At 38.9% G+C, this 26,311-nt stretch overlaps 1 protein-coding gene across 2 annotated transcripts in view; it reads left to right on the forward strand.

The window, feature by feature from the left end:
• ITGBL1 (integrin subunit beta like 1) overlaps positions 1 to 26,311 on the forward strand; it is a gene marked incomplete at both ends in the record, with an annotated part of 215,289 nt that overhangs the window by 87,404 nt on the left and 101,574 nt on the right. The window contains 4 exons of one of the 2 annotated variants that reach the window (XM_082859496.1): positions 10,408 to 10,554; positions 15,989 to 16,111; positions 20,244 to 20,384; positions 22,933 to 23,073. In XM_082859496.1, coding sequence (XP_082715622.1) covers positions 10,408 to 10,554; positions 15,989 to 16,111; positions 20,244 to 20,384; positions 22,933 to 23,073 — 552 coding nt within the window. The remainder of the gene's footprint in view (positions 1 to 10,407; positions 10,555 to 15,988; positions 16,112 to 20,243; positions 20,385 to 22,932; positions 23,074 to 26,311) is intronic. The other variant, XM_082859497.1, reaches the window with a different exon arrangement.

Consider the following 26,311-nt stretch of genomic DNA (forward strand, 5'->3'; position numbering starts at 1 on the left):
AGGGGAGGCTTTCCACAGCCCACTGGAATTTAATAATGCAACAGGGCTAAAAGGAGAGGTGCGGTATTCTTTTCAGAGAAAGAAAGTGGTTTTATTTTCTAGAAAACAGGGTTTGGGGAATGGAGGAATCCTAAGCAGAATGATTAGAAAGATAAGCCATAGAGAATCATTTTGCCCATTTCCGAGTGATTCCATAAGCAGTGTGTTTCATTATATGGGGATTTCTGTTGAATTCTTTTCCTATTGACTTTTGACACAAGGTGACAAAAAGAAATACATACTTTTGTTTAGAGATTTTTGCCTTCTAATGTCACCTTTAGGACGGTCCTGGGTGTACAAGGTACCATTCAGATTTAGTCGTTTCTGCCAAGGTGCAGGTAAGTGTCAGCCTTTACTTATGGAGTCATCTATTAAGCATGTGGGTTAAAATGTGCTGACTATGCCAGTGGGTGGCAATTACTTCCTCAAACCTTCAGCTCAGAAATGTAAAATGATACACCTTCATTTTTCTATAATTCTTTAAAACCATACCTTGAGCTTCTGTATTAATTTGTTAGGGCTGCAGTAACAAAGTACCACAGACTGGATGGTTTACATGACAGACATACTTTGTTTCCCAGTTCTGGGGCCTAGAACTCCAAGATCAAGTTGTCGGCAGGGTTGGTCCCTTCTGACGGTTATGAGGGAGAACCTTTCCCATGACTCTCCCGAGCTTCTGGTGTTTTGTCCGCAATCAGTGGTGTTTTCCGGCTAGTAGAAACATAACCCTGATCTCTGTCTTCATCCTCACGTGGCGTTCTCTGTGTGCAGATGTACCCTTTTTATAAGGACACTAGTCACAATAGATTAAGGACCCATCCTACTCTAGTATGACCTCATCTTAACTCATTACATCTGCGGTGACCTTACATTCTGAAGTATAAGGGTTAGGGCTTCAACATCTAAAATTGGTGGGGACACAGTTCAACTCATAACAGCTCCCATTCCACCTACGATAAAAATGGTTTTTGGTTTGATTCTGGATGTACCTGTAGTTGCTGCAGGACAGTGGTGGCCTGTGTCAGGTACTTGTACCTTCACAGCCATTTCTGTTCTATTGAAACTGTTTTAAGATGGTCCAGAGTCAAGTTACATCTCCCGGAATGGGCACAACCCTATCTCTCTGTGTCCTGTACTCGACCCCCCCTGGAGGGGGCAGGGGACAGTGCCTTCTCCTGGAGACCCAGACAGTGCATACCTCTTTCCTGCACCTTGCTTCCTGGCTTAGCCTGTACCCTTCTGAATAATAGGGTCCTCCCATTCAGATTGGCAGCTACATTCTACCAGCTCTTCACAGACCCTCAGGTTGTAAAGATTAACCCTACTGTCTCTTCCATGCAGTGTTTTATGAATATGAGTCAGGGTGGTGACATCTCCTGAGTGCTGCTGGAGTCCTAAAACAGCACTCCTTTTAACATCATCCCTTGTAGGAGTATTGCTTCTAACGGAGGTGTTTTTTTCTTTTTAAAATTTTTGGGTAAAATATGATCATAAAGTATAAAAAATAATTAAAAAGATCAATATTGTGTCTCCACCACCTAGCTTAAGAAATAGAATCTTTCTTACACATTTGCAAATCCATTGCTTAAATCATTTATCTCCAAACTCCTGATCACACTTCAAAAAATTGAATTTACCTATATTTGTGTATTCATTTATAATTTATCTAGAGATGAGCGCCGCATTTTGGAAGCCACGAGCTTGTGTCAGGACCTTTGTTCTGAAGCTGAAAAAGAAAGATTAGGGTGGCCCTATCCACCAATCAACATGACTACTGTCCTCATAAGTAGAGAAGAAGAGACACAGGCACAGGGGGGAGAGGGCCATGTGATGGCAGAGGCAGAGGTTGCAGGGATGCAGCTGCAAGCCAAGGGACTCCAAGGACTGCCAGCCCCACCAGAAACTAGGAAGAGACGAGGAAGTATTGTACACAGAATCTCAAAGTCCATGACCCAGCTGACACTTTTTTTTTTCCCATTGAAATGCATTTTATTTTAAATATAGCAGTGTGTACATGTCAGTCCCAAGCCAACACCTTGATTTGGGACTTCCAGCCTCCAGAATCATGAGGACAGTAAGTTTCTATTGTTGGGAGTCACCCAGTTTGTGGTACTTTGTCACAAACCTAGGAAACTAATGAAAAGCCTAAGTATTTGCCCAAGCTTACCCAGCTAGCAAGTTCTGGACGTGGGACTTGAACCTAGGCAGTCTGTCACAGGAGGGCATTACACAGCCCTCTGGAGGACACAGAGCATCCCCATGTTGGCTGTGAGCCGTAAGGGCATAAACAGAGTTTGCTCTTCAGACAACCAGCACAGCTTGAGATGAAGAAGGCTAACGTAACCAGATGGAGCATATTATTAATATTTGTCAGAGATACACAAAGTTCTTTTTTTAAAAAACATATTATTTTTATTGATATAGTATTTTTTATAAATTTATTTATTTTCATTTTATTACTTTTTGGCTGTGTTGGGTCTTCGTTGCTGCGCGCAGGCTTTCTCTAGCTGCGGTGAGCGGGGGCTACTCCTCTTTGCGGTGCACGGGCTTCTCTTGTCGCGGAGCACGGGCCCTAGAGCGCACGGGCCTCAGTGGATGCGGCACGTGGGCTCAGTAGTTGTGGCGCATGGGCTTAGTTGCTCCGCGGCATGTGGGATCTTCCCGGACCAGGGCTCGAACCCGTGTCCCCTGCATTGGCAGGCGGACTCTCAACCACTGCGCCACCAGGGAAGCCCAACACATGCACAGAGTTCTGAAAAAAGAATCTCGACATTGAGAGGGATGCTGATAAATGACCCTCCAATCATCCAGTGCTCTTGGTAACCACATTAAAAGACAAAGTTTAGAGTCTTGCTAAGTCTTGTATATAAATATACATACACACATATATGTGTATTAATAAACACATACATACATATACACAGACATACATATACACATATCTCCATTGACCAGATTCCTTGACATACATATTTATCTATAATGAGGAGGAGGTGATGGTGAACAGGGAGTTTCATTTTGTTCTTAGTAAAACTGAGGAGATTACAGTCACTTTTGGTCTCCTAGTCTGGTTACAATATTCTGAGATTCTTAGATTCCAGTTCGATTAAGTTCATTTCCATCAGCTAAGAAATACTGTTGATGGATATTGTGTCTAAGGCTTGAGTGGCTTCTGTCATTTGGTGTATTTGAGATGAAGAGACACCCTTGAATAAAATACCCCAAGACAGGACAAAAGACCAAGACAGAAACCAAAGGAAGTGAGGGCTCCTTTTATTTTTCTTTCACAGAAGGAAATGAAGGAATCTCTGTAAAGATGTCTGATGAATAAACTTGTAGAACTGGGAGCTGGAGGAATAGAGGACTGAAAGATTCCATCATCTGGTCCAATTGTCTTTCCTCTCTCTCTTTTCCTTCTCAGGACATCTGAGAAATACAGCACATGCTCTAATTATGGGGCAGAGTAGGGAACACGAGCTTCTCGAGAAGTGTGGATGAAACGGCAGAGAAGACAGTTCTAATCATTCCCACTTAAAGACAGATACTCTGCAACCCTCGAGAAATACTGAGTTTATGTACATGTTTAACTTACCAGACCAAAAAAAAAAAATTGAGTCCGAAAAGTTTGAGGATTAACTCACCTGTTGAAGGTCACAAGACCAACTATGGCAGAATCTGTATGAACACCTAGGTTTCCTGAATTTCCAAGCTAGTGCTTGTGTCTGAGTGTGTTTGTATAATTCTTGCCTGAATATGATATTATAGGTTTGACTTTATGAAATTTGCCACCTAAGATTCAGCTAAAACATTGTGTCTTGATTTGCTATAATTTATATTTTATGTTTTATAATTGTCTCAGGTTACCAGAATTCTAATGTTAAATCCCCCAATTGTAGCAGTATTCAACCCAAACCCACTTTAAAAATAAACATATCAGGATAATCTGTGGTATTTTTATGGGTACTTTGAATAACAAACAAGATTTTGTTCCATGATTGTTTTCAGTAGCAAACAAGATTTGGTAACAATATCCACCACTACCACCCTGATTTAATATGTTGAATGCCCCATTTGAAGGAACTACTTTGGTTTGTTGTAAGAAAAAGAAAATGATTGAGGCTATAGTATGGAATTTTCAAGATGAAAGGAATCTTGGGGTTATTAGTCCAATTTCTTAATTTTGCAGATCAGCACCCTGAGGTCTAGAGAAATTAGATAACTAGATTCCTAATTCTTCTATCTGCCATCTTTAGCATTATTTAATTTTAAATAGTGAAATCTGATAATTTTACTGTTAGAATTCTTTCAACGTGTATTGAGTAATCCAGTTCTGAGCATGTGAGTTACAAAAGGAAACAGTGTCATCAAGCCACTAATCCATAGATTTTACTGGTACCACTTTTCCTAGAGCAAGCGGGTGTTCTCACGTTTACTGCGTTGCAACTAAATGGATAATGTTGGCTGTAACAGGAAAAACACAGCTTTTCAGCTAATAAACTGTGTGACCTTGAGCGAGCTAATTACCCTTTGCTCCTCCTATTTGTAAAACGGAAAAACAAAAATCTGTCTCGCTGGCTTCTTATGGCAAAGACTAGCCTGTATAAAGTACTTATCACTCTACCTGCAAACCAGCAATTGTTAGTTTTCCTTTCCTCTCTTCTTTTCCATTTTCCTGATCAAGGTTACGTGGTGGATTAGCATCCAGGCAGGACTAGAGCCCAGATCTTTCCATTTCTGGGGCAAAACTCTCTTCTACACAGAATTCTTCCATCATTCACATAGTAATGTTCTCAGAAATGGGAAACAGAAATATCTAAGAAGTCAGTTTGTCATTAGCCTGAGAAGCAAAATAGGGACTTGTACCTCTGTCTTGAAAACGGTCAAGTTTGTATTGCAAGTCATGAAATAATTGTAAAGTTAGCTAAGGGATCCTTGTCTTAGAATTTTAGATGTGGCATTGTTCTTTAGTTTCTTATACCAAGAGAGGCTGGGAGATCTATAATGGCTCAGAAAGAACAGGAGAAAAATTGAGTGTGTCTGTTATTAAATGAGCTTGTTTGAATCCACTGGACAATAAGACAATGCAGGTCTTGGGAGTTAACTTATTTGACCAAACCAAATAGATTTGCAGGGCCAACTGAGTGCTCAGATTAAAATATCTATTTCAGGGTTACCGTGTGGCTCTAGCAGTGGAATACCTAGCTTATCTGACATCCAGAGAGAATCACTTTTTAACATCCTCTTCCTCTAGATAATAAGATTGTTGTCGTAGTAATCATGGAATAATAATTAATCATCACGATTTGTTTCCAGCTTTATTAAGATACAGTTGACATACAGCGCTGTGTAAGCTTAAGGTGTACAGCATAATAATGTACATATATTCCAGAATAATAACCACAATAACTTTAGTTAACCTCTGTCATCTCATATAGATACAAAAAAAAAGAAGAAAAAGTTTTTTTCTCCTTGTGATGAGAACTCTTAGGGTTTACTCTCTTAACGTTGGAATATGCTATACAGTATATTTGTATGTATATTAACTATAGTCATTGTGTTGTACATGACATACCTAGTACTTATTTATTGTATAACTGCAAGTTTGTACCTTTTGACCACCTTCATCCAGTTCCCCTCCTATTCCCGCCTCTGTGTTAACTACAAATCTGATCTCTTTTTTTATGAGTTTGGTTTTTATGCTTGTTTGGTTGGTTGGTTGTGAAATTATACAGTATTTGTCTTTCTCCATCTGACTTATTTCACTTAGCATAATGCCCTCAAGTTTCATTCATGTGTCCCAAGTGGCAGGATTTCCTTCTTTCTTATGGCTGAATAGTATTCCATTATATATATACACTATATATATATAATATATATACACATATATATTATATATATATACACTATAGCTTCTTTATCCATTTATCCTATACCTATGCCTACCTATGTCTACATTTATCTATTATCTATCTATCTATCTACCTTTTTAAGACTTCAAAAAGACTTGAAGCCAAAAACATATAGCTAATCCAATAGGCATGTTAATTTTGGCAGTTTATTTGCATCCATAGTATCAGTAGACTTGGAGGAGAGTTAAGTGCCGTCCCCTTCAGCTTTTTTTTGTTTGTTCGTTTGGCAAAGAAAGGTGCTATTACTTTTCATTGGTATATGCAAATGGCTAATTGATTTTTAAAAGTTCTTCAATACTGGTAAAGTATTTCCAATTGGAAACAGTTTGTTTTCATTTTTAAAAAAAGCATCAACTTCTCTTCCACCGTACACTAGTGTATCTTATCATCACTCCGAGTGGAATAGATGAGTGTCTGCATTACCCAGGTAAAAGGGATCACGGAGTAGTGGTGGCAGTGCTGCAGTTGCATTGTTTATTTAAGAGTCACAAACCCCACTCTATTCTGTCTCTGTTGGAATGCCCTTCCTTGCTTAGTGGTGGTCAAGGCTTTAGCTCACCTCGGAAGCACTGGAGCCAGCTGACCAGGCCTCCATATTCTTACCCAAAAAGGAGACTAAACTACTGGACTTTACCCTCCACCGTGACTTGTCTTCCCTTTCTGGCGACTGGCGACACTACTCACAGCCCTGGGAGCAATGCGAATAGCCTTTGGCTTTTTCATCCTTATTGCTTTGTGGGGGGTGGTTCTGGCATTTCTCTCACATTCTTGTTTTGTGTGTTTGTTTTCTCTTGACTCCTTGAGAACATATTTGAAGGGCAACAGATTTATTCTCAGGGATGTTGGATGGTTCGTTTTAAGACGGTATTTTGTAGTTGTGGAAACAGAGTTATCTGTAGAAGAGCCAGAAGTGGAGTGGTCTAGACAGCTGGGAACGGTGGATGTTCTGCTGGTTAGGACTTCATATTGCCCTGGGCAAGGGCCACCCTTCGACCTGGACAACAGGAGGGGTTCTGCTGTGGTCCTCCTCTGCCATCCTTTCCCAAGGTGGAGTGGGGTGGGATGCCCGAGAGGCCAAGGGGACATTGCCACCTGGAGCCCTGGGCCCTGCCACCTCTGCTCCCCTAGGCTGAGGTGCCTGGGACCCAGGACCTTCTACCCTGAAGGTCCCCAAATCTCTTCCAGAGCCTGCTGTGGCTTTCCCCCCAGTCAGTGGCAGTGCAGATGTCCTGAGGCTGGGCTGGTGGTCAGGGAGCAGCCACCGCAGGAGGAGCAGGGCAGGGGAGGGGCTGGCAGAGCTGTGGAAGCACATGTGGACCTGGGCTGGGCTGTCTGTGGGAATTCTCAGGCCCTCCCTGTGTAGGATAGAAACGGGGAGGAGGGGGCTTGCTGCCAGCTCTAGCCCATTTATTTGCATATCTAAGAGAGAAAAATGATCCCATCTCGTCCATGACTACACAGCAGGAAAGAGGCTAATCAGGGCCTACTGTCTGCAGCTGTTCAGGTTTAAATTGTGTGCCCCTAAAAGATGGGTGAAATCCCACCACCAGGTGCTTGTCAATATGACATTTGGGAAGAGAGTCTTTGAAGGTGTAATTAAGATGAGCCTCTACGGGAGTAGGATGGGCACCAATGACTGGTGCACTCGTAAGAAGAAAGATGTGAAGACACAGACACACAGAGAAAAAAGCCACGTGAAGACAGAAGCAGAGCCTGGAAAGCTTTCACAGCTAACGAGCACCAAAATCACAGGCAACCATCCGTAGGTAGGAGAGAGGCATGGAAGAATTTCTTGCTCAGATGCTCCAGGAAGAATGGATCTGCAGACACCTTGATTTCAGGTTTTGGGGCTTCAGAGCTGGGAGAGAGAAAATTTCTGTTGTTTTAAGCCATTCAGTTTATGGTACGTTGGATGGTAGCCGTAGCAAACTAATTCACAGTGGATAAATTATTTTGCAAAACGAGATGTTTGCCGAAGCCATGTTATTGACACTGTAATGGAGATTACCTTGCTTGGATAATACAGCAACCTCATCCCCTGAGGTTGGCCAAAGCTCTTATTAACCTTGGATAAAGAGTAGAAATAGAAGATTATTTTCTTTCTAAAAAAAAATTATACATTTATCTCCAAATAAGGTTGTACAGGCTATTACTTGGTAATTCTTGATGGTAAAAAAAAATCGGTTCTCATTTACTTTCCTAAATGGAGGAAAGTGAATCAAGAAGGCCCTACTGGGCATGAAGATTAGAAAGAACATAAAGGCAGAGGACCCTGTCCTACATTGTCTGTCATCTTTGCCTCCAATCAGATGCTACAGGAAAAGCTGAAAACACATTACCTGACACAGTGTGTACCCAAGATATTAGTATAAGTTGTAAGGAAAAAGGGCCCCCTAATCAAAAAAATTGTATATGCTACATAAAGTTAAATAGCTTTTTCATGAAAGGACCTCTGACGGGCTTCAGTGTGCTGATATATATCATGGCATACTAAGAGAAGAATATAGCATGTCTCTTTCCATGTTTATTTTATCATAGAACCTTTTATGGAAGAAGTTTCTGAAACTGGACCTCCATGGACTAACTTTCGGTTGTAAGCACCTAAACTATGGCTTCTACTGATGCTTCATTCGGTCATTGTGGGATGAATGAGTCTTTCCCTATCATCTGTGTACATTTTCCTTATTTTTCCAAATCTCCCTCCATTTCAAAAATCTGTAACCTTTGACCCACAAACCATTACCCACCTCTGTCATATATACCTTAGTTTGGAGTTTAAGATGTTCTATCCAATATAGAAGAAGCACTGAGTATTCTTTTATTCTAGATACTTCATTTTCTTCTAAAGCATTTTTATTTTCTTTGCAGTTGATACGGAGCTTTTTTATTGGGATGAACCATGACTGACATTTAACTTATAGAAGTGGCTACTTCATGTGGTTTAACCTAATACACTAATATTATTAAAGAATCGTTACAGTTACTGAGATACTTAATTCACCAAAAGAGGCTTAGCCACCTCAAGAATTTGGCTTAATCCTTTTATAAATAGACTGGATGGTTGGCAGGAGAGATCACTTATGCTTGTAAATGATACCAAGTTGGCTGAGATTGACAATATCATGTAGGACCAGACAGGAATGCAAGATGATACAATCAATTTGACAGAATAATGTGCACTTGATAAAATGAATCGCAATTAGGGTGCAGGCAAGATTTTGTTTGTAAAATAGAATAATTAATTCGAAAAATGCAACAGGAATAGAAACACTTACATGGACTGGGCCCCATGCAGGGGAGTTTTAAAGTCATAGCCAATCACAGATCCAGGCTCTGCCAGGCATGCCCAAATGGCAGGCCTCTGAGCCATTCATTCTGACCGGCCATCTGGATTTCATCATGTGGATTTTGGCTGCCACCTCGAATGATTGTTGGCCTGAGATCAATGATTCCATTCCACTGTGGCTATGAATTTCAGCCATTAAGACGTAGTACTGTTACCTTGAATAATACAAGAATTTTCTCTCTGTAACCCATTCAAACTCTACTCACCTTCCAAGGCCCAGTTAAAAGTCAAGGAAGTGTAGAAAATCTTTCCCCTCTTATTTCTATAGGTTGTAGACTACCTCCCTCAACTTAATATAAGGTCCAACAAACATTTCTGGCTGAAGATAACACAATTCTCTTTGCATATTAACCTCAACTTTTCAGTTTGTAAGTTCCTTGAGGGCAAAGACCAAGGCTTGTATGTGTTTTGTACTTCTTTCTAATATGTAGTCAATAAAACATTAGCAGGATTCTTCAAGCAGGACTTAATAAAATTAATAACCACAACAATAAAAACAGCAAAATGTTGATTTGAGAGCATGGAAGGTTGAGAAATTTTTGTGGCAGTAGATGAATATGGCTCTTATCCTTTTGACTCTTGAACCAGATTACCCCATCAAGAAACAAAATATATACTTATTTTTCATGTCAATCTTATCCCAAGGTGGTATTTAATATAGCTATACAATTTTATTACATATAAAATTCAAATAAATATAAGGCCAATGTTTAGTTTAGTGGAATTTCATGTGTTATAAAATGCAGTTAAATGGAAATTGTTTTTACGGGGCTTTTGTGTCTTAAATATGCCGATGCTAGGTGGACTCCTTTAAGTGCTAAATTTTCTGAGCATGTGGTTTTTCAGACCTCTGGTTTATTATCTATCCTAATGTCTCTGTGAGTTAAGTGAATGTTTTTAGAATGATATATCGAAGTTGATTATGAAAATAAAATCCACATACTTCATTATATGGTATATAAATAGGATTACCCCTCAGTCACTGTCGTTTACCTGTGTTTGAACTGATTATAGCTCGGTGCAGAACCAACATCACTCTTAAGATCCTTAGTTACAGTAATGGTTTCCTTTGGAAAAGAATTTGAGTCTAACGGGATGTTGTTAAATTCTCAGGCCACGGTACGTGTGACTGTGGAAAGTGCAGATGTGATGGAGGATGGTCTGGGGACGCTTGCCAGTACCCAAAGACCTGTGACCTGACAAAGAAACAGAGCAACCAAATGTGCAAGAATTCTCAAGATATCATCTGCTCTAATGCAGGTAAGAATTCCATGCCCTGAGAATTCTTAAATGAAATAATTTTAATGGAAATATGTAGGCGTTGAGAAATGTTGAACCTCCGAGTGGGACTGCTTTTGAGCATAGTTTTTTGAAGTGAAATTCAGATAAATCAATTGGGAAAAATGTCCTCTTGCTGAGACTGGCAAGTCTGATGCTCTCCAGCTGTTCCAAATGCCTTCTTCAAGTAGGATAGTCACTGGAAGCAACACCCTGACAACATTTTAGGTAAATTGTGAGCCATGATTTTGAATGCTGGATTAATCCTTTTAAAAAGGATTTGTATAAACTTACTTAATTATCTTCTGTTACAGATCAAGGGTGCTTTGAATTTATACCTTGGCATCAAAAAGAACCAAACTCTTCAAATCTAATGGGGATTTCCAATGCCCTGGATGTGAAAACCATTGCAGAATATAGTGATAGCAAGATTTTTGTTTGACTAAAATATTTGTATATCTGGTAGACGTCATTTAAAAATATTTCTTAGAAATTTACAGAGGAGCTGTTAAAATTAATTACCAAAATCATATAAAACACAACAACTGTGGTTTTGGTTTCAATGGTGTTCAGCCAGTGTTACTATAATTAAATACTCTTTTAACAGTTGGGCACGTAGAACCTCAAAGTCAGTTTTTTCTCAGCCCTGGTTGAACTTGAGAATGCTCCTGTCCTACACTGGAGGCTCTGATTTAATTGCTTTGGGGTCTGATATGGACTATAGTGGTTTTTTATAAAAGTTCTCTGGGTAGTTCTTACATAGATCCAGGGGTGTGAGCCTCTTGCTCTGCATGCTGAAGGCCAGGGTTTGACTACATAAATGAGTATCTTCCCCCCTGAAGCTCCCATTGTTGGTAGAGTCCTTCTGCACTCAGAGCTGGGAGCTTTCCACAGTCTTTGATTGACAGGAGTTGCTCTGTGTAGATTCAGTGCAGTAGGGTGTTTTGCTAATAGCAATCAGGTCTACTGCCAAGGCAAGCTTTGAGTGGAGCAGCTGGGGACCGTGACGAAAGTGCTAAAGGTCAGGTTACTTTCTGTGTTCACTGAATACTCTCCTGGCTTCTCTCCAGCACTTCCTTTTTTCTTTTCGTCTCAGTAGAATTTCTTTTCGTCTCAGTAGAATTTCTCTACTTCCGGTTCATGACACCCTCTAAACACACACACACACACACACACACACACACACACTCACCATATAGCCTCTTTTGTTTTGAAAACTTCATGCTTTCCAAACTTCTTTCAGTAATAAGACTTGAAATCAATTTCAGTTTTGTTTCTTTGTACTCTATTTTCAGATTGATGGATGGATTAATTGATTGATTGATTGATTGGTTTTCAAATCCAGGATTTTTTTTCTTTTTAATAACACATTATAACCACATAGGGGTTAGTTTAGGAATCCGAAGATGTTTCAATGTTAAGGAATCTAAATGCATGATTCACCACATCAACACATCTTAAAGGAGAAAATTTACAGAATTGTTTCAATAGATGATGAAACACATTGGATAAGATATAAAATACGTTTCTAAGATATCTCTACCTCTATTTTTTTAACATGGATACAATACTTTTATGTAATCTTACTGTCCATATTCCAATTATGTCAATTGACCCAACAATGCCCTTTACATCACTGCGACCACCTCTGTATAGGATCCAGTCTAGGGGCAGTGTTACGTCTGGCTGTCATATCTCTTCGACATCCTTTAATGTGTCTTTAGACAGTTTCCACAGGCGGCACAATCTTTTTTTCTGTCTCTTACTCTCTTCTCAGTTTCTAAGCCTTTCAGGTTTACTTTGGGGATCTTGCTGTCACATAGCTTTCTTTTAATGCCTACTTCTACCAGCCTAGTTCAGGACCACTGCCCCCAAACTGCATTAGTGTCTGAGCTCTCTATACTAATCTTTCCCACTCATATCGCAGTGTGATTTGCAGGAAGCAGCTTGGAACAGAAGGGGAAGAGGAGGTGTATGGAATGGGCAGAAGACTGAAGGGCAGGGGGAGATGGAGATGGAGCTGGGGACTAAAGGAGTTCCAGAAGTTGACTCCGTAGGGGCGCAGAATGGCAAGGCACAGTCTGCAGAGCAAAGCAAAGCTCCAGCACCATTGCATCAGGAGTATATGCTGGTGTTCAAGACAGGGAGTCAGCCTAGAAAGAGGCAGCTATATTAGGCAGAATGAAAAGTCAGAGCTAAAATAATCTAGCATAAAACAGAAGACCAATCCTAGAGACTGAGTTAACTGGCAACCAAGAAAGAGATGCAGGATGACACAGCATGAGCACGCGAGTCTGGCACTTTTGCCTGGGCTTCCATATGCCGTATCTTGGAGCCTCAGTTGTGAATTCTACTTGATGAGTAAGACAGGAAGTCTCTGAACTGTTGTAAACTTCCTGCATCACCCAGGAACAGTTCAGATGTGTGGATTGGAGTGAGCCAGCCTGTGGGGGACGTCAGTGAGAAGTTGTAGAATTCAGAGGCAGAGGCTGTTCCTTCCCATCTTTCCTGAAAACAATGACTGCATACGTAGCCCTAACTATGTTGCACCTCTTTCCCTACCCATGAAGGGCTCCTGGTCTTCCAACAGATAAATCCTAAAATTCTTGACCAATAATCTTGATCCTATACTGTCTGCCTTTAGCCTACCCTTTTTTCCAAACTAAAGCCAGACTCTTCTCTGTTAAATCCTCCATCCCTATTCCTTAGCCCAGGCTCTTTCTTCAACATCACAAGTTTTTTTCTCCATCTCCACTTGTTGAAATTCTATCTATACATCAAGTGCCAACTCAAGAACTTACTCCCCTACTGTGCCTTTCCTCCTTCACAGAGCCAGACTGAGGTTTATACTATCTTTATAGCATTTGTCACAAATCTGTTGCAAATGCCTTTGCGTCATCTGGTTTCATATAGATATATGTATATGTAAAAATTATCAATCACCTTGCTCTTTCTTCTTGGTCTATGATTTACTTAGTTTTAATTTTATCCATCTTATTATCTTTTATAGCACTTATGACTTCACCAATAATATAATAAAGCAATGAGAAAATTTAATGAATGGATACGTGGATGGTTGAAAGACAGCATAAATAAATGTGAAAATGAAAAAGACGGGTGATAATTAGAGAACAAAATGAGATGACGCAATACCATGAATTGTAGTGTTAGATTGGAAATGACCTTTTATAAATTAAAATAGTTTATAAAACAAAGTTTATAAAAGTTTATAAACTATTTTATAAACTTCGTTTATAAAAAGAAGTTTAATGGAAGTAAAATTCACACAAGTATTCTCAAGGAAGAAAAATAGCAAGCTCAAATTCTGCAGAATCACCATTTATATGTGACTGTGAGAGAAAGAACACTTACAGAGAATAGCAAATCACAAGTGACCTGTGTAACAGAATCATGCAGAGAGTATGGAACCAGGAAGTGGTGGGATCCATAAATATAAAATGTGTCTGGAGAAAATATTTGGGAATATGGCTGATACACTCGATGTCTTAATGGGAGATGACAAAGAACCCAACATTTTCTGAAAGTCTACAGTGTGCTAGACACAGTAGCATTTTTAGATAGATGACTGGGTGATCTATTTATCACTTGATCCACACAGCAGCTCTGTGAAGAAGAGCAGATAAGGAATTTGAGAGTTAGAGATAAAAGTAATGACCTCAGTTAAAGATAAAAGTAATGACCTCAGATATGTATAGCTAGTGGGGATTAAGACCTGGATATGCCTGCAAATCTACCTCAGTCCTAAATCTGTGCTCTTTCTGGTACACCACATACAGAATTGCCAGTATCCAGTAGCTCATTTCAAATATCCATATTTCAAATATCCATAGTATCATCTTTGGTTCCTTCCCATCCTTTACCTCTCAGACCCAGTCACCGAGTCATCTTTTCTTTCTCCTGAAAATATCACCACGTGTGTTTGCTTTTTTCTAAACTCACAGCCATGACCTGGGTCAGCCTCTATTTTCTTTCCTGCAGACTAATGAACTAACATTCCCTCATATCCACTTGGCCTCATTTCAGTTCATTCTCCATATGACAACCAGAGTAACAGGGTGGGAATGAATACTTGATCACATGACTCCCTTGTTGAAAATATTTCAATGGCTTCTCATTTTTCTGCTTGATTCAAGTTGGAAATCTTTAATGTGACCTCTTAGACTTCCGTAAACTGCATCTTTAGTTGCCTTTTTCCTTTCATGACATTTTCCACTTTATTTTCTGCTATACGCCAGCTGTCTTTTTCTTTTTTCCCTTATTCCCTCTTTTACCTCAAAGCCTTTGCTGTTGTTTCTTGCTGGAAGTGGGCTTTTTCACCTTCTCAATTCTCTTAGCTATTATTTTTACTTTGCTTTCAGTTCTCAGTTTAAGAGCCATTCCCCAGGGACTCTATCTTTGACTACCAGGTCTCAGTTAAATCCCCTTATTATGTGTTTCTGCAGCAGTTTGCACTTCTCCCCTGATTTTATCACATTGTTTTTTACTCATATAAAACTTTAAGAGAAGGATTATGGCTGAATCCATCTCCTGTTGCATTTCCAGAGTCTAGGATGATACTGGTGAATGGCAAAGTCTCAATTACTCTATGGTGACTGCTGTGATGATCGATTAAAAAGTTAAAAATAGGCATTAAAAAGGAAGCTCCTCAAATGGACATTCTACTTCTCAATATCCTTTGAATGCTGTTTTATTGTCAGTGAAATCACTCTTGGGGTTGTAGTCAAATCCTCAAACTTGGCTGGGTATGTTGCGTGTGGTAGACTAGATGACTCCAGTGCCTCTGTATCACCCTGAGCTGCCCTGAGGTTTTGGTGAGGTCCCAGGACTCTATGCATAAGAAAACCCACTCTGGTCCCATAGTCATAATGACATGGCTATCAGTTTAACACTGTGGGTATGAAATTATTAGGGACACCTAAGGTTTTCATTTATGCATTTGATAATGAATTCTACAAATATTCATTATATAAATAATATGTTCAAATATTGTGCAAAGCATTGAATAAATAACTGGTGAGGAAGATAAGCAAGGTTACTTCTCTCACAAAGCTTAGAATTTTCTGCTTTAGTTCACCTAAGACCCAGGTGTAATTAGAAGATACTCATTCATGCATTGATTAGATGGACATGTATAAAGTAGCTCTGCTCTTGGGGAGGTCAGATTCATGAAACTATTAGAGGTCAATCATAATAGCTGTGTACTATAAAACATAACTGCTGGGCTACAATAATCTCAAGAAAGAATGTCATTATCTCATCATACCCACAGTAAAACCTAATTGGAATATTAAATTGATTTAAATTGGCTTTATCTATGAAAGAGATAGGTTCAAATTCATTAATTATAATTTATATGCACTTAACAAATAATTTTTGCTCTGTTTTAATGGTTTAGGTACATGTCACTGTGGCAGGTGTAAGTGTGATAATTCAGATGGAAATGGACTCGTTTATGGTAAATTTTGTGAGTGTGATGATAGAGAATGCATAGATGATGAAACAGAAGAAATATGTGGAGGTATGTATATTAACTTTGCAGAAATTAATAAAAGTACTTGAGTTTTTCACCTATTTCATTGCACTTTTATTTCTATGAATTTCTGTGCTAAGTTTACTCATTTAAGTTGAACCTATGTTTATTTGGAATACACTTCATATAGGGAAAGTTAGACTAAGGCATTCAGAGCTAACTAGTACATCTTAAAAATTTTTTATAGATTTTATTCTTTAACCATTATTTATTGAAGTATAGTTAATTTACAATGTTGTGTTAGTTTCAGGTGTACAGCAAAGTGATTCAGATATATATATGTGTGTGTGTATATATATATATACACACATATATATGTATATTCTTTTTCAGATTCTTTTCCATTATAGTTATTGCAAGATATTAAATATAGTTCCCTGTGCTATACAGTAGGTCCTTGTTGTTTATCTGTTTATACAGTGGTGTGGTATCTGTTAATCCCAAACTCCTAATTTATCCCATCCCCTGTGGTAAAACATGTTTGTTTTCTATATCTGTGTATCTATTTCTGTTTTGCAAATAAATTCATTTGTATAATTTTTTTAGATTCCACATATAAATGATATCATATGATATTTAGAGCAGACTAGTACTTTTTAAATGCAAAATCAGATTGTTCCCCAAGGAGAGCCAGATCAATATGGCGACAGGCCAACTGCATGGTTCTGTAGTGGTCCTAGCTGGACTCTGTCTTCTCTGCTCACCGTAACTGCTTTTATTCTGCTTCTTTTATTCCAGTCTCTCCATTGCATGTTTTAATTGCATTGTCTTTCCCGTTCTGAACCATAAAACTTTGAACAGTCTCATGTCCTATTGGGGACATTGAAGGCCAATAGGATTATTAGCCTAGAATCTATCCCTCCCCACCACACACTCAGATAACTTTTTTCATGATTGTTTCTACAGACCACCATGACCTCAGTCCATTTTTCTGTTGTACCAATTATTGCGTGCTTGCTAATGTCAAGCACTGCAATAAGTACTTCACATTCATTGGGTAACTTACCAGCATTTGGAATGACTTACCAGGGTTGAATGGAATTTAGACTCCTGTCTGTCTGATGCCAGAGACTGTGCTGTTGACCCCTCACCATAGAGAACTGCCCTGGAGTTTGGAGCTCCGTGAGAAAAGCCTTTCTCACCACCCGCAGTGCCCTTCTCTTCTGCTTACCTATATGCAAGCTTGTGCCCAGAGAGAGAGAGTTTCAGTCGTGCTGGCACAGGAGAGGAAAGTAAACAGCAGTGAGAATCCCTTCAGTTTAGGTAAATTCTTCTCTGCTGTTATTAAACATTTTAACCTGGTTACCTCTGGCCTCATCTCTCTATCCGGCAGTAATTGCTTCTTTCATTGAAATCTGAAAAGACTCCGTGCATGGAATCCTATCGTGCATACCAGATGGGTGATCAGAGGAGTATTTTCCCTTCAAGGATCAGGAGCAAATGGGGCGAGGGGGAGCCAGAGGGCCATACAGTGTCACTAAGCTGTCCTTTTGTTTACAAAAACAAATTGTGACTTCAATTCCTGTGGTCATCCAGATGCTCTTATTTTAGGTCAGCTTGGTTTTTTCTCTCTGGTTTCCTTGCTGTACAACCAACCAAGATAAAACCAACAAACACGAACCTTCATTTTTCAAGCCAGTGACCTAAGCTGGATGCTGCTCAGACAATTCTGCTAAAGGGCTCATTCCAAAATAATTAGAAAAATTAGATAAGTCTACCCACAGATATTATGTGTTTGTCCTGATATCTTATTTCCAATTATTACAGATCAAAAAAGAGGAAGGGAACATGTGTGGAGTCAGTGTTTTCTGATGCACACCACCAAAGCAAAGTCCATTTGCATGTGTAAATATAAACATTGAACTGGAAACAACAGGAAATGTTTAACTCTCAAGCTTTCCACTCATTATTTCCGTTGGTTCGAGGCTAAAGCAATTTCATGGTGCAAAGTCTCTGACCACAGATACTTAGCACTCCAGTAAACAGCCTCTGGGGATGACCTTGACTGGGATTCTAGATTTTTCCGTGTGTCATTCACATAAAACCAATCTGTTGAGAGGTGATCCTACAGCCCAATAATGGAGCAATTCAAAAGCAGATTTTCTTACACCATTAGTTTGCACAAAGCAGAGAATGATGCTCCTTGTCTGGAGTGTGTATTGTCCTGAGGCTTATATTTTATCTCAATTATTCAGACATGTCTTATTACAGTATTTTCATTTGAGCTATGAATATATCTGCTTAATTTTCCACCTATATCTGCATACAGTATAACCTTACATGATTTATCCTAGTAATCCTAGTTGCCTCTACCTCAGTGATTTTTTAGTAAAACCCCAATTCAATGCTGAATTTTATAAACATACAAAGAATTTGAGTTTGAAGAATGAAGATTTATGATCATTTGTTAATCTCATGGTAAGCCTTACATAGGTAGCATCTTAAATAAATTTCCTACAATGACAGAGGAATAAATTTCTGAAGATTTCTGAGATTATAGCAGAAATTCTACTTTTTGAAGTTTAAAAAAAAAAAACCTGACTCCTAGGAAAAGTTGTCTTGCTTTCTTCCAGTGTAATCCTCAAGTTCCTAAGGCTTGTGATGTAATACTGGAATGTGATTTTTTTGTGTGTGTATACATATAGAGATATTTTGAAGTTTATAAAAAAAAGTATAGCTTTAATATTTTATTATTGATGAAATCATTTGATAGCCTTTATGTCTGCTTAAGTGAACAAATTAAAATTTGCTGTAGAAATGATCATTGTCTATTAGCTTAAAAAGAGGTTTTCTGTGGATACCCCGATTACAGCTCATTTAGACAGAAAACATGGCATGGTATGCTTGGGTCCCTGTCTCTTTCTCTCTATCTCGCTATAGCACTTTCTCTTCATCTCTCGCTCTGTCTCTCTCATGTATGCTTGCTGGCAGGAAGTTTCATCTGAGAGACAAGAATGTCATGAGACCAGAATATTCTACTGTATTTCTCCCTTCATATGTGAGTGTCTCAGGCCCTACTGACACTCTTGCCATTGGCCAGATATGCCATAGTGTTTAGAAAGAAAAATAGCCTCACAATTAGTTTCCCATGGCCCTCTGGGATGATGACTGTTGGAGAAGAGAGAGGCAAGAACAAAGACTTTAGCCATAGACTCTGATAAAACATAAATTCCTATAAACCAGAAAGAATAGACTAAAAACCAAAATGGCCCTGGTTTTCATCAGATTTGCAAGAACAAGGACATACATTCATGGTTGGGTGGCATAACTACAAAAAGGGAGGATATAAAAAGTGATTTGGGATAAAAGGTATTGTCATCTTTTGGGAATTTGTAGGATTGCTGGACATGGGTGCAGGAAGCGATGAGGTGACTGTTCATTACAGATTGTTTGGACATAAGTACAAACAAGCAGGGTAACAGTTTACAGCATGGAGGGAGCTGAAATTGTGTGGAGGCATCTGGACACAAAATGATGGGCTGTCCTTACCTAGCATTTGTACCCTCTTGATAGATAGGAGGGGAATTTGATTGTAAGGCCAAGGGTCCGTGGTATTTTCTTTGTAATTAGTAGTTTAAATGACTACTAAACACTGATTTAGCTGAAAACCTCTTTTCCATGTGGTAAGACACAACAGCTTGCAGGACACAGTTGAATGAAAAGATGAAATATTTTCTCTGGTTTAAGCAATGGCCATTAATAATGTGCATCCAAGGAAGTATGCACCATTGCTTTCTCAATGGTTCATTTCAAATATCAAGAAATGCTCTCAGAGTGAATGCTTATATACATTTGAGTTTGATGTACACATCTGAGATCGGAACATAATAGACTTGCACAGTCTTTCATGCCATTTCTTTAAAATTCTGTCATTTTAATCAGCCACTTGGCTAGGACAAATTAGAGGACGCCTTGACTTGCTTTATGTGTGTAATTAGGTAGGTATAGGCACACCTATGATGTTTTGGGGGCAAACTATATAATATGATTATTTTAAGCAAGGGCTGTGGAGCAGGTGGATTATTTCCAAAGGCAAAAATGATCACCAAGAGGTAGAAAGTTAATTCTGCTTTTAAAAGTTGCTTTTTTCCTCACCGTATAAAATTCATTTTGGGTAAAGGCCACGGAAAGTGTTACTGTGGAAACTGTTACTGCCAGGCTGGTTGGCATGGAGATAAATGTGAATTCCAGTGTGACATCACCCCCTGGGAGAGCAAGCGAAGATGCACATCTCCAGATGGCAGAGTCTGCAGTAACAGAGGTGTGTCTTTCATACTCGTTACTATGTAATTGGGAAAAAAACAAACCTCTTTAATTATTAACCCAGCGTTTCTCTATATTTCCTTCCATGTGGAAGTCATCTTTTATAGTGTTTTATGTAAATCAACATTTCCTATACCAACAAGCTTCTCTTTCTTATTTTTTATTGGGCAGAAAGCAGAAAGATAAGAAAGTTGCTGTCATACTTTCAGCTTCACTGAACAGATAGTTAACACAGGGACTGTAATTTCTTTGGCAGCCATCCAGAAATGGCATAGTACAGGGAAAAGGCAATTCTTGTAGATATTTCTGTTGAATGTCTCTTGACTAACAGAACCATTTACAGCATGAGCATCTAATTATCCGGAGAGCATTCCAAAAAAAACTCTCATCTTAATTATGAGTAAATTGAAGGCCTGTGTTGCGATACAGAATTGATATGGAGTCATTTAACTTTTATATGCAATAATAAAAATGTGATATTGAACAAAATATAGCCATGTGGAATTGAGAGTGACTTTAAGCAGGAATTTAAAAAATATATTAGTATTGCTAACATAATTTAACGCGAGTTAACTAAGCGTTTGATATCAAATCAAATAGTTTTAAACACTTTTAGGAAAATCCTTGCAAATACTTGTTCTTTTTCCCTTTGTCAGCTGTACTGGTAGATAAAGAGCCATGTTGGACTCTTCTGACTACTTGAAGATATCAGTGAGTGGTCAATTTCCTTCTATACAGTAGTAAAAATCTAGAAAGCTGGAAACTTATTTTTTTTTCATTTCTCTAAATGAATGATACACTTTAATAGGTAATGCTTACATGAAATCCTGGGCACACAACCAACTTTATCTTTTTTACAGGCTGTCATGGAAGAGTGAAATGCGCCAGGTTTCTGTACATAGAGAGAAAGGAAAGCAAAAGGCCTGACCTTGGGACCAAAATTATAAAGAAAAGTCCTCTCTTTAATTTTTGCAGAGTAGATCTGATTATATATCCTGCTAATTCACCTGTATTTTCCTTTAATATATAAGCTCTGCATGGGCCATGACTGCATGAATTCCCCATTGATGAACATTTAGGTCACTAGTGGTTTTTCAATAACATGAATACCACCATATTTAATATCCCTGTACGTGTACTTTTCCTTTCCTTTAGATATATTAATTGAAGTGTGCTGTTATGTTATATGTAACACACATTTAAAAAGTATATGTTGTGAAATTGCCACCCAGAAAGTTGGACATTTTGGACATTTCACCAACTCTTGATCCTAACAATCTTTTTTATTTCTGTCAATCGTATGTCTGAAATAATTTCTAACTCACTATTGTTTAAAAGTCCCTCACCCCTTCATCATGGTAGCTTGAGTGGTAAACATTTTTATGTTTATCTATCATCATAACTTCTCTCCACAGAATTTCCAATTGGTGTTCTTTGCCTTTGTCTGTTTTGCTGTAGGCATATTTGTCTTTAGATATGAACTCATAAGAATTGTTTATATGTTTGTGAAAGTAGCTTTGTCTTTTACATACATATGACCACTTGTTTTAGCTGTTTTTATCTTTTAGTTTGTTTCTGGTGTCTTGCCCCCAACCCAAATTTTAGATTTTTATGTCCTTAAAGCTTTTTCTTTTTTCCTTTAAATAATTTACTTTGAGGCTTTTGAATAAAAATAAATTTATTTCATATTTTATGGTTCTATTTTATATCCTTAAATCTTTAAGCTAGCTAGAATTTACTTTGATCTAAGAGGTAAGAAAGGGATTTAACTTTTTTTTTTCACAGTGATTAACTGGTTACCCTAAAGATGATTACTAAAATTCACACAAAGTTAATATGATTTACAACTAAGCATTTCTCCTATACAAATCTCCCAACGACCAAAGTTATATCTCTCTGCCTACACCAATGTCCTCTATAACCTGAGCTCATCTGATCCAGCCAACCTGACTTCTTAGTCTTCCTAATATGCACCTTCTGCTCCAATGAGTCAGGTCTACCGTTCCCACCCTTCTTTGCTTATTCTTGCTTTCTTGACTTTCCTTGAGTTGTTCTACCTTCAGTCCTCCTAGAACATTTCCCGTTCTCTATGCTTATCCAAGCCATCTACCTTAATTACTTCAGCCCACACTGATTTCCCCTTCCCCAAACTCTTACAATATTTATGTCCTAGTTTACAAAACATTAGTACTTTAGGTGCTTGTTTGTTTTTCATTAGCGTCTTTTTGATCAAATAAATTATAAGCTTCTTGAGAGCAAGGATTACATCTTATGTTAATTGTGTTGGTATTATCTTTGAGTCAAACCAGCACGGTGCTCATTTCACATCCTGTGATCGCACATAAGTATAGACATAGATAATAACTTTTATTAAAGAATCTCTACTGCTAACTTTAGATGGTGTTTTCCTCTATAGAATATTTTTCCTGAATACGTATATTTTCCAAATATAAAGTAACAACAGAAAAAAAAAGAGCAGTGTGTAAGATGCTTTCTCTCATGATTTTTCTTCCCTAGACCCATTTAAAATTATTTTTACCCTCTAGGGATTTGTGTGTGTGGTGAATGTTCTTGCCATGATGTTGACCCGACTGGAGACTGGGGGGATATTCATGGGGACACCTGTGAGTGTGATGAAAGGGACTGCAAGGCTGTCTATGACAGATATTCTGACGACTTCTGTTCTGGTAAGTGCTTGCCTAACTCCTGTTTTTAAATAAGAAAATAGTCATTTCCCCATTTTCAAGATTTATTCGGCTTCTCACAGAAACCATAAAAGAATGGAACGCGCCTTCTAAAGCATTCGGTATCCATAGGGCTCCTAATAGCAACGTGGAAAACTGTTAGAGGAATCGCACATTGGGCAAAGATCTGAGATGAAAATGCACCCACTCTCTGAAAATTAGTCTAATTCCTCACCAAGAAGAACTGTTACCTCCAAGTATTGAATACTCAACCGTGAGAATACAAAGCTAGCAGACCTGACCGTGAACAGGAGAGGTACCATTATGGCAGCCATATCAATTTAGTACAAGACTCAGGACAATATAGTTCTCATGGGTAGTTTAATGCATTGCTTCTTTGGTATGATTTATAGACTAAAATTGTTCTGCAGTGCAGCCTACAATTGAATATCAATTAGTGGTTTCAAAAATTCTCTTCCGGGCTTCCCTGGTGGTGCAGTGGTTGAGAGTCTGCCTGCCGATGCAGGGGACACGGGTTTGTGCCCCGGTCCGGGAAGATCCCACATGCCGCGGAGCGGCTGGTCCCATGAGCCATGGCCGCTGAGCCTGCGCGTCTGGAGCCTGTGCGCCGCAACGGGAGAGGCCACAACGGTGAGAGGTCCGCGTACCGCAAAAAAAAAAAAAAAAAAAATTCTATTCCATGAATTTTTATGGAACAGATACTGTTTTCCAGGCTCTCGATACTATTTGCCAGTGGCCTCTGGGCCACTGGTACCAGCAGTGAAGGAGACAAACATCCTTGACATTATGGAGTTGTAATCTAAATGCAAAGGAAAAAAAAATACATCCTGCCAGAATTTCTAATAGTGCAAAGGGGAAAAAAAAACCAGGCAGTCAGATTTATCTGAAAAAGTGTCATTTAGCAAAAATAGAGTTACTCATTTTCAGTCTGGTTATATTGGACAATCGAGAAGACAGAGACATGGGCGTATACACGTCTTTATGCTTGACTGCTTGGTTGGTACAGGGATATAGAGAGGAAATGCCGCTTGTCTCCAGAAAGTTTGCCAGCAAAGGGAGATGAAAGAGCTGCCCTATTTAATTATGATTATGCAACTGCAAAGACTTCTCTGTCCTGGCTGAGGAGAGCCTGCTGCTAAAGCTTCCCACTGCAGAAGAATTTCCCTCTTCTGATGATCCCTTGTGCTTGGGAGAATTTCCTAAAACATTTCCTAAACATTTTGTCCTTTGGCAGGACACACCCAAAGAAACTGAAGTATACCATGTAGCTCGTGGGGGCCACATTCTCAAAAAGACACTTCACAAGGCAGCAGCTTTCATTTGTGGTTCCATCCCAGGGCTCTGTGCAGTTGTTGGTGGCGCTGTCTTTACTGTCCCACCCCAGGAATGGGGTCAGTCCAATGCCAAAGGCAAGGACCAAAGACTGTGCCCTTTCCAGGTTTTTCTGTTATTCATTCTGGGTAAGTGTTCTTTATTATCCTCATTATCAACACCATGGGAATAAAACAGCTAACAACTATTCAGTGACTTCTGTATGCCAGACAATCTGTAAAGAACTTCCCAGATTTGCATTTATTCTTCATAAAAGACTATGACATAGGGAACATATTTATTCTCATTTTACAACTGGGGAAACTGAGGTTCAGGGAATTCCATAACCTGCTGAAGGCTCCACCACTAACAGCTAAAATCAAAATGTTAACAAGGTCTCTGAATGAAGAAATCTAAAGGTTCTTTCTTTAGTGAATGAATCTTTGTTTAAACTTAAACTTCAATTTAATATAACATTGATTGAGTGCTAATTATGCTATAGGCACTGTGTGAGATATTAGGGGATTAAAATATAAAAAAGCCTAGGCTCTGACCTTAAGAAATTTATTGTTTAGCAAAGAAAACTGCCACATAAACATACATTTCAATATACTATCGTGTGGGAGATTGGCATATTCATGCATATGTTTACTTATACTGGGGACGTAGCAATGAACACAACAGATAAAAGTCCTCTCCTTGGGGAGTTTATATCCTGGTGGGCCTGGAGAGACAAAAAAACAAACAAAATGTATAGTAGGTCAGTGCTATATATTTTCATGGCCATTGTGCTATAGACTAAAATGAGCAGAGAAAGGGGTTGAGAATCTCGGGGCATGGGCTTGTTTGACATTTTAATTAGGAGGGTGAGGCTCTTCACAGAGGTGGTGATGTGTGACATGCATCGCATGATGCTTTTGGATCACTGTGCACGTACAGTTCTGCGACGGGCATCCCAGGCAGAGGGGAAAGAGGCATAAGATCTGTGCAGGGGCCTAGAATCAATTTGGTTATTACCAGAATGTACAAGTAACAAAGGGTAAAGCTAGCAAGAAATAAGGACTGAAGGACTTTTTACCTTGCTGCTGAACTAGACTCTGTTCTAAAGGCAATGCTAGGGATGGTTTTAGGCAGTGGAGAGCTGTAGTCACCAGGTTTCTAGTCTGGTTGTCTGGGTAAATGTTGGTGCCATTTACTGAAATGGAGAATGTAGAAGAACATTGTCAAATTCATTTCTAGACATATCAGGCATAGAGGACCAATGGCAAACCAAAGCCGATCATTTTTTTCAGCCTGTTGAATACGTGACTCTGAAGGGTCAGGGCTGGACATGAGAATTTACAGAGTCATAAACACTGAGTTGTCAGTAGAAAACTATACCGGGGCTCAGGGAACACCATTTAAGGTTGTCATTTTTAAGATTGTGTGATAAAACATGAATTCACATAAATTAAAATAGGAAAATAAAGAGATAATCAGACTACATATAAAAATCTTAACTTTGTGATTTTCTGATAGGATGCTTTTTTTTTAAAACATAGGGAACATCTTTCTTGTTAAACCCATGATCCTGAATTTGGAATGGGATTGGAAAATTCAAATTACACTACTGAATTATCACTACATCATAGTGATAATTCAGGGTCATGTGAGCTAGTCCATCTCACCGTGAGGAGCGGGGCTGTGGGGTGAAGATGGGCATTGACACTTAGGCTGACACTTGGATCCTTTCATAAGCTCACAATTCCTGATGCACGTTATTTAGGCTTAGAGTTACTACATAGGTGGGGCAGGTGGAAGCCATTGAGGAGGTCTCCTTGGAATCTGAAATTTTCCACTTCATCTAATCCATCCCTCCTTCCTGCTCCCTATTTTCTTCTTTCTCACATTTTCCATTCTTCCCTATGCT

Source organism: Leucopleurus acutus, assembly GCF_964270905.1.
Source record: "Leucopleurus acutus genome assembly, chromosome: 18".
Taxonomy (NCBI): Eukaryota; Metazoa; Chordata; class Mammalia; order Artiodactyla; family Delphinidae; genus Leucopleurus; species Leucopleurus acutus.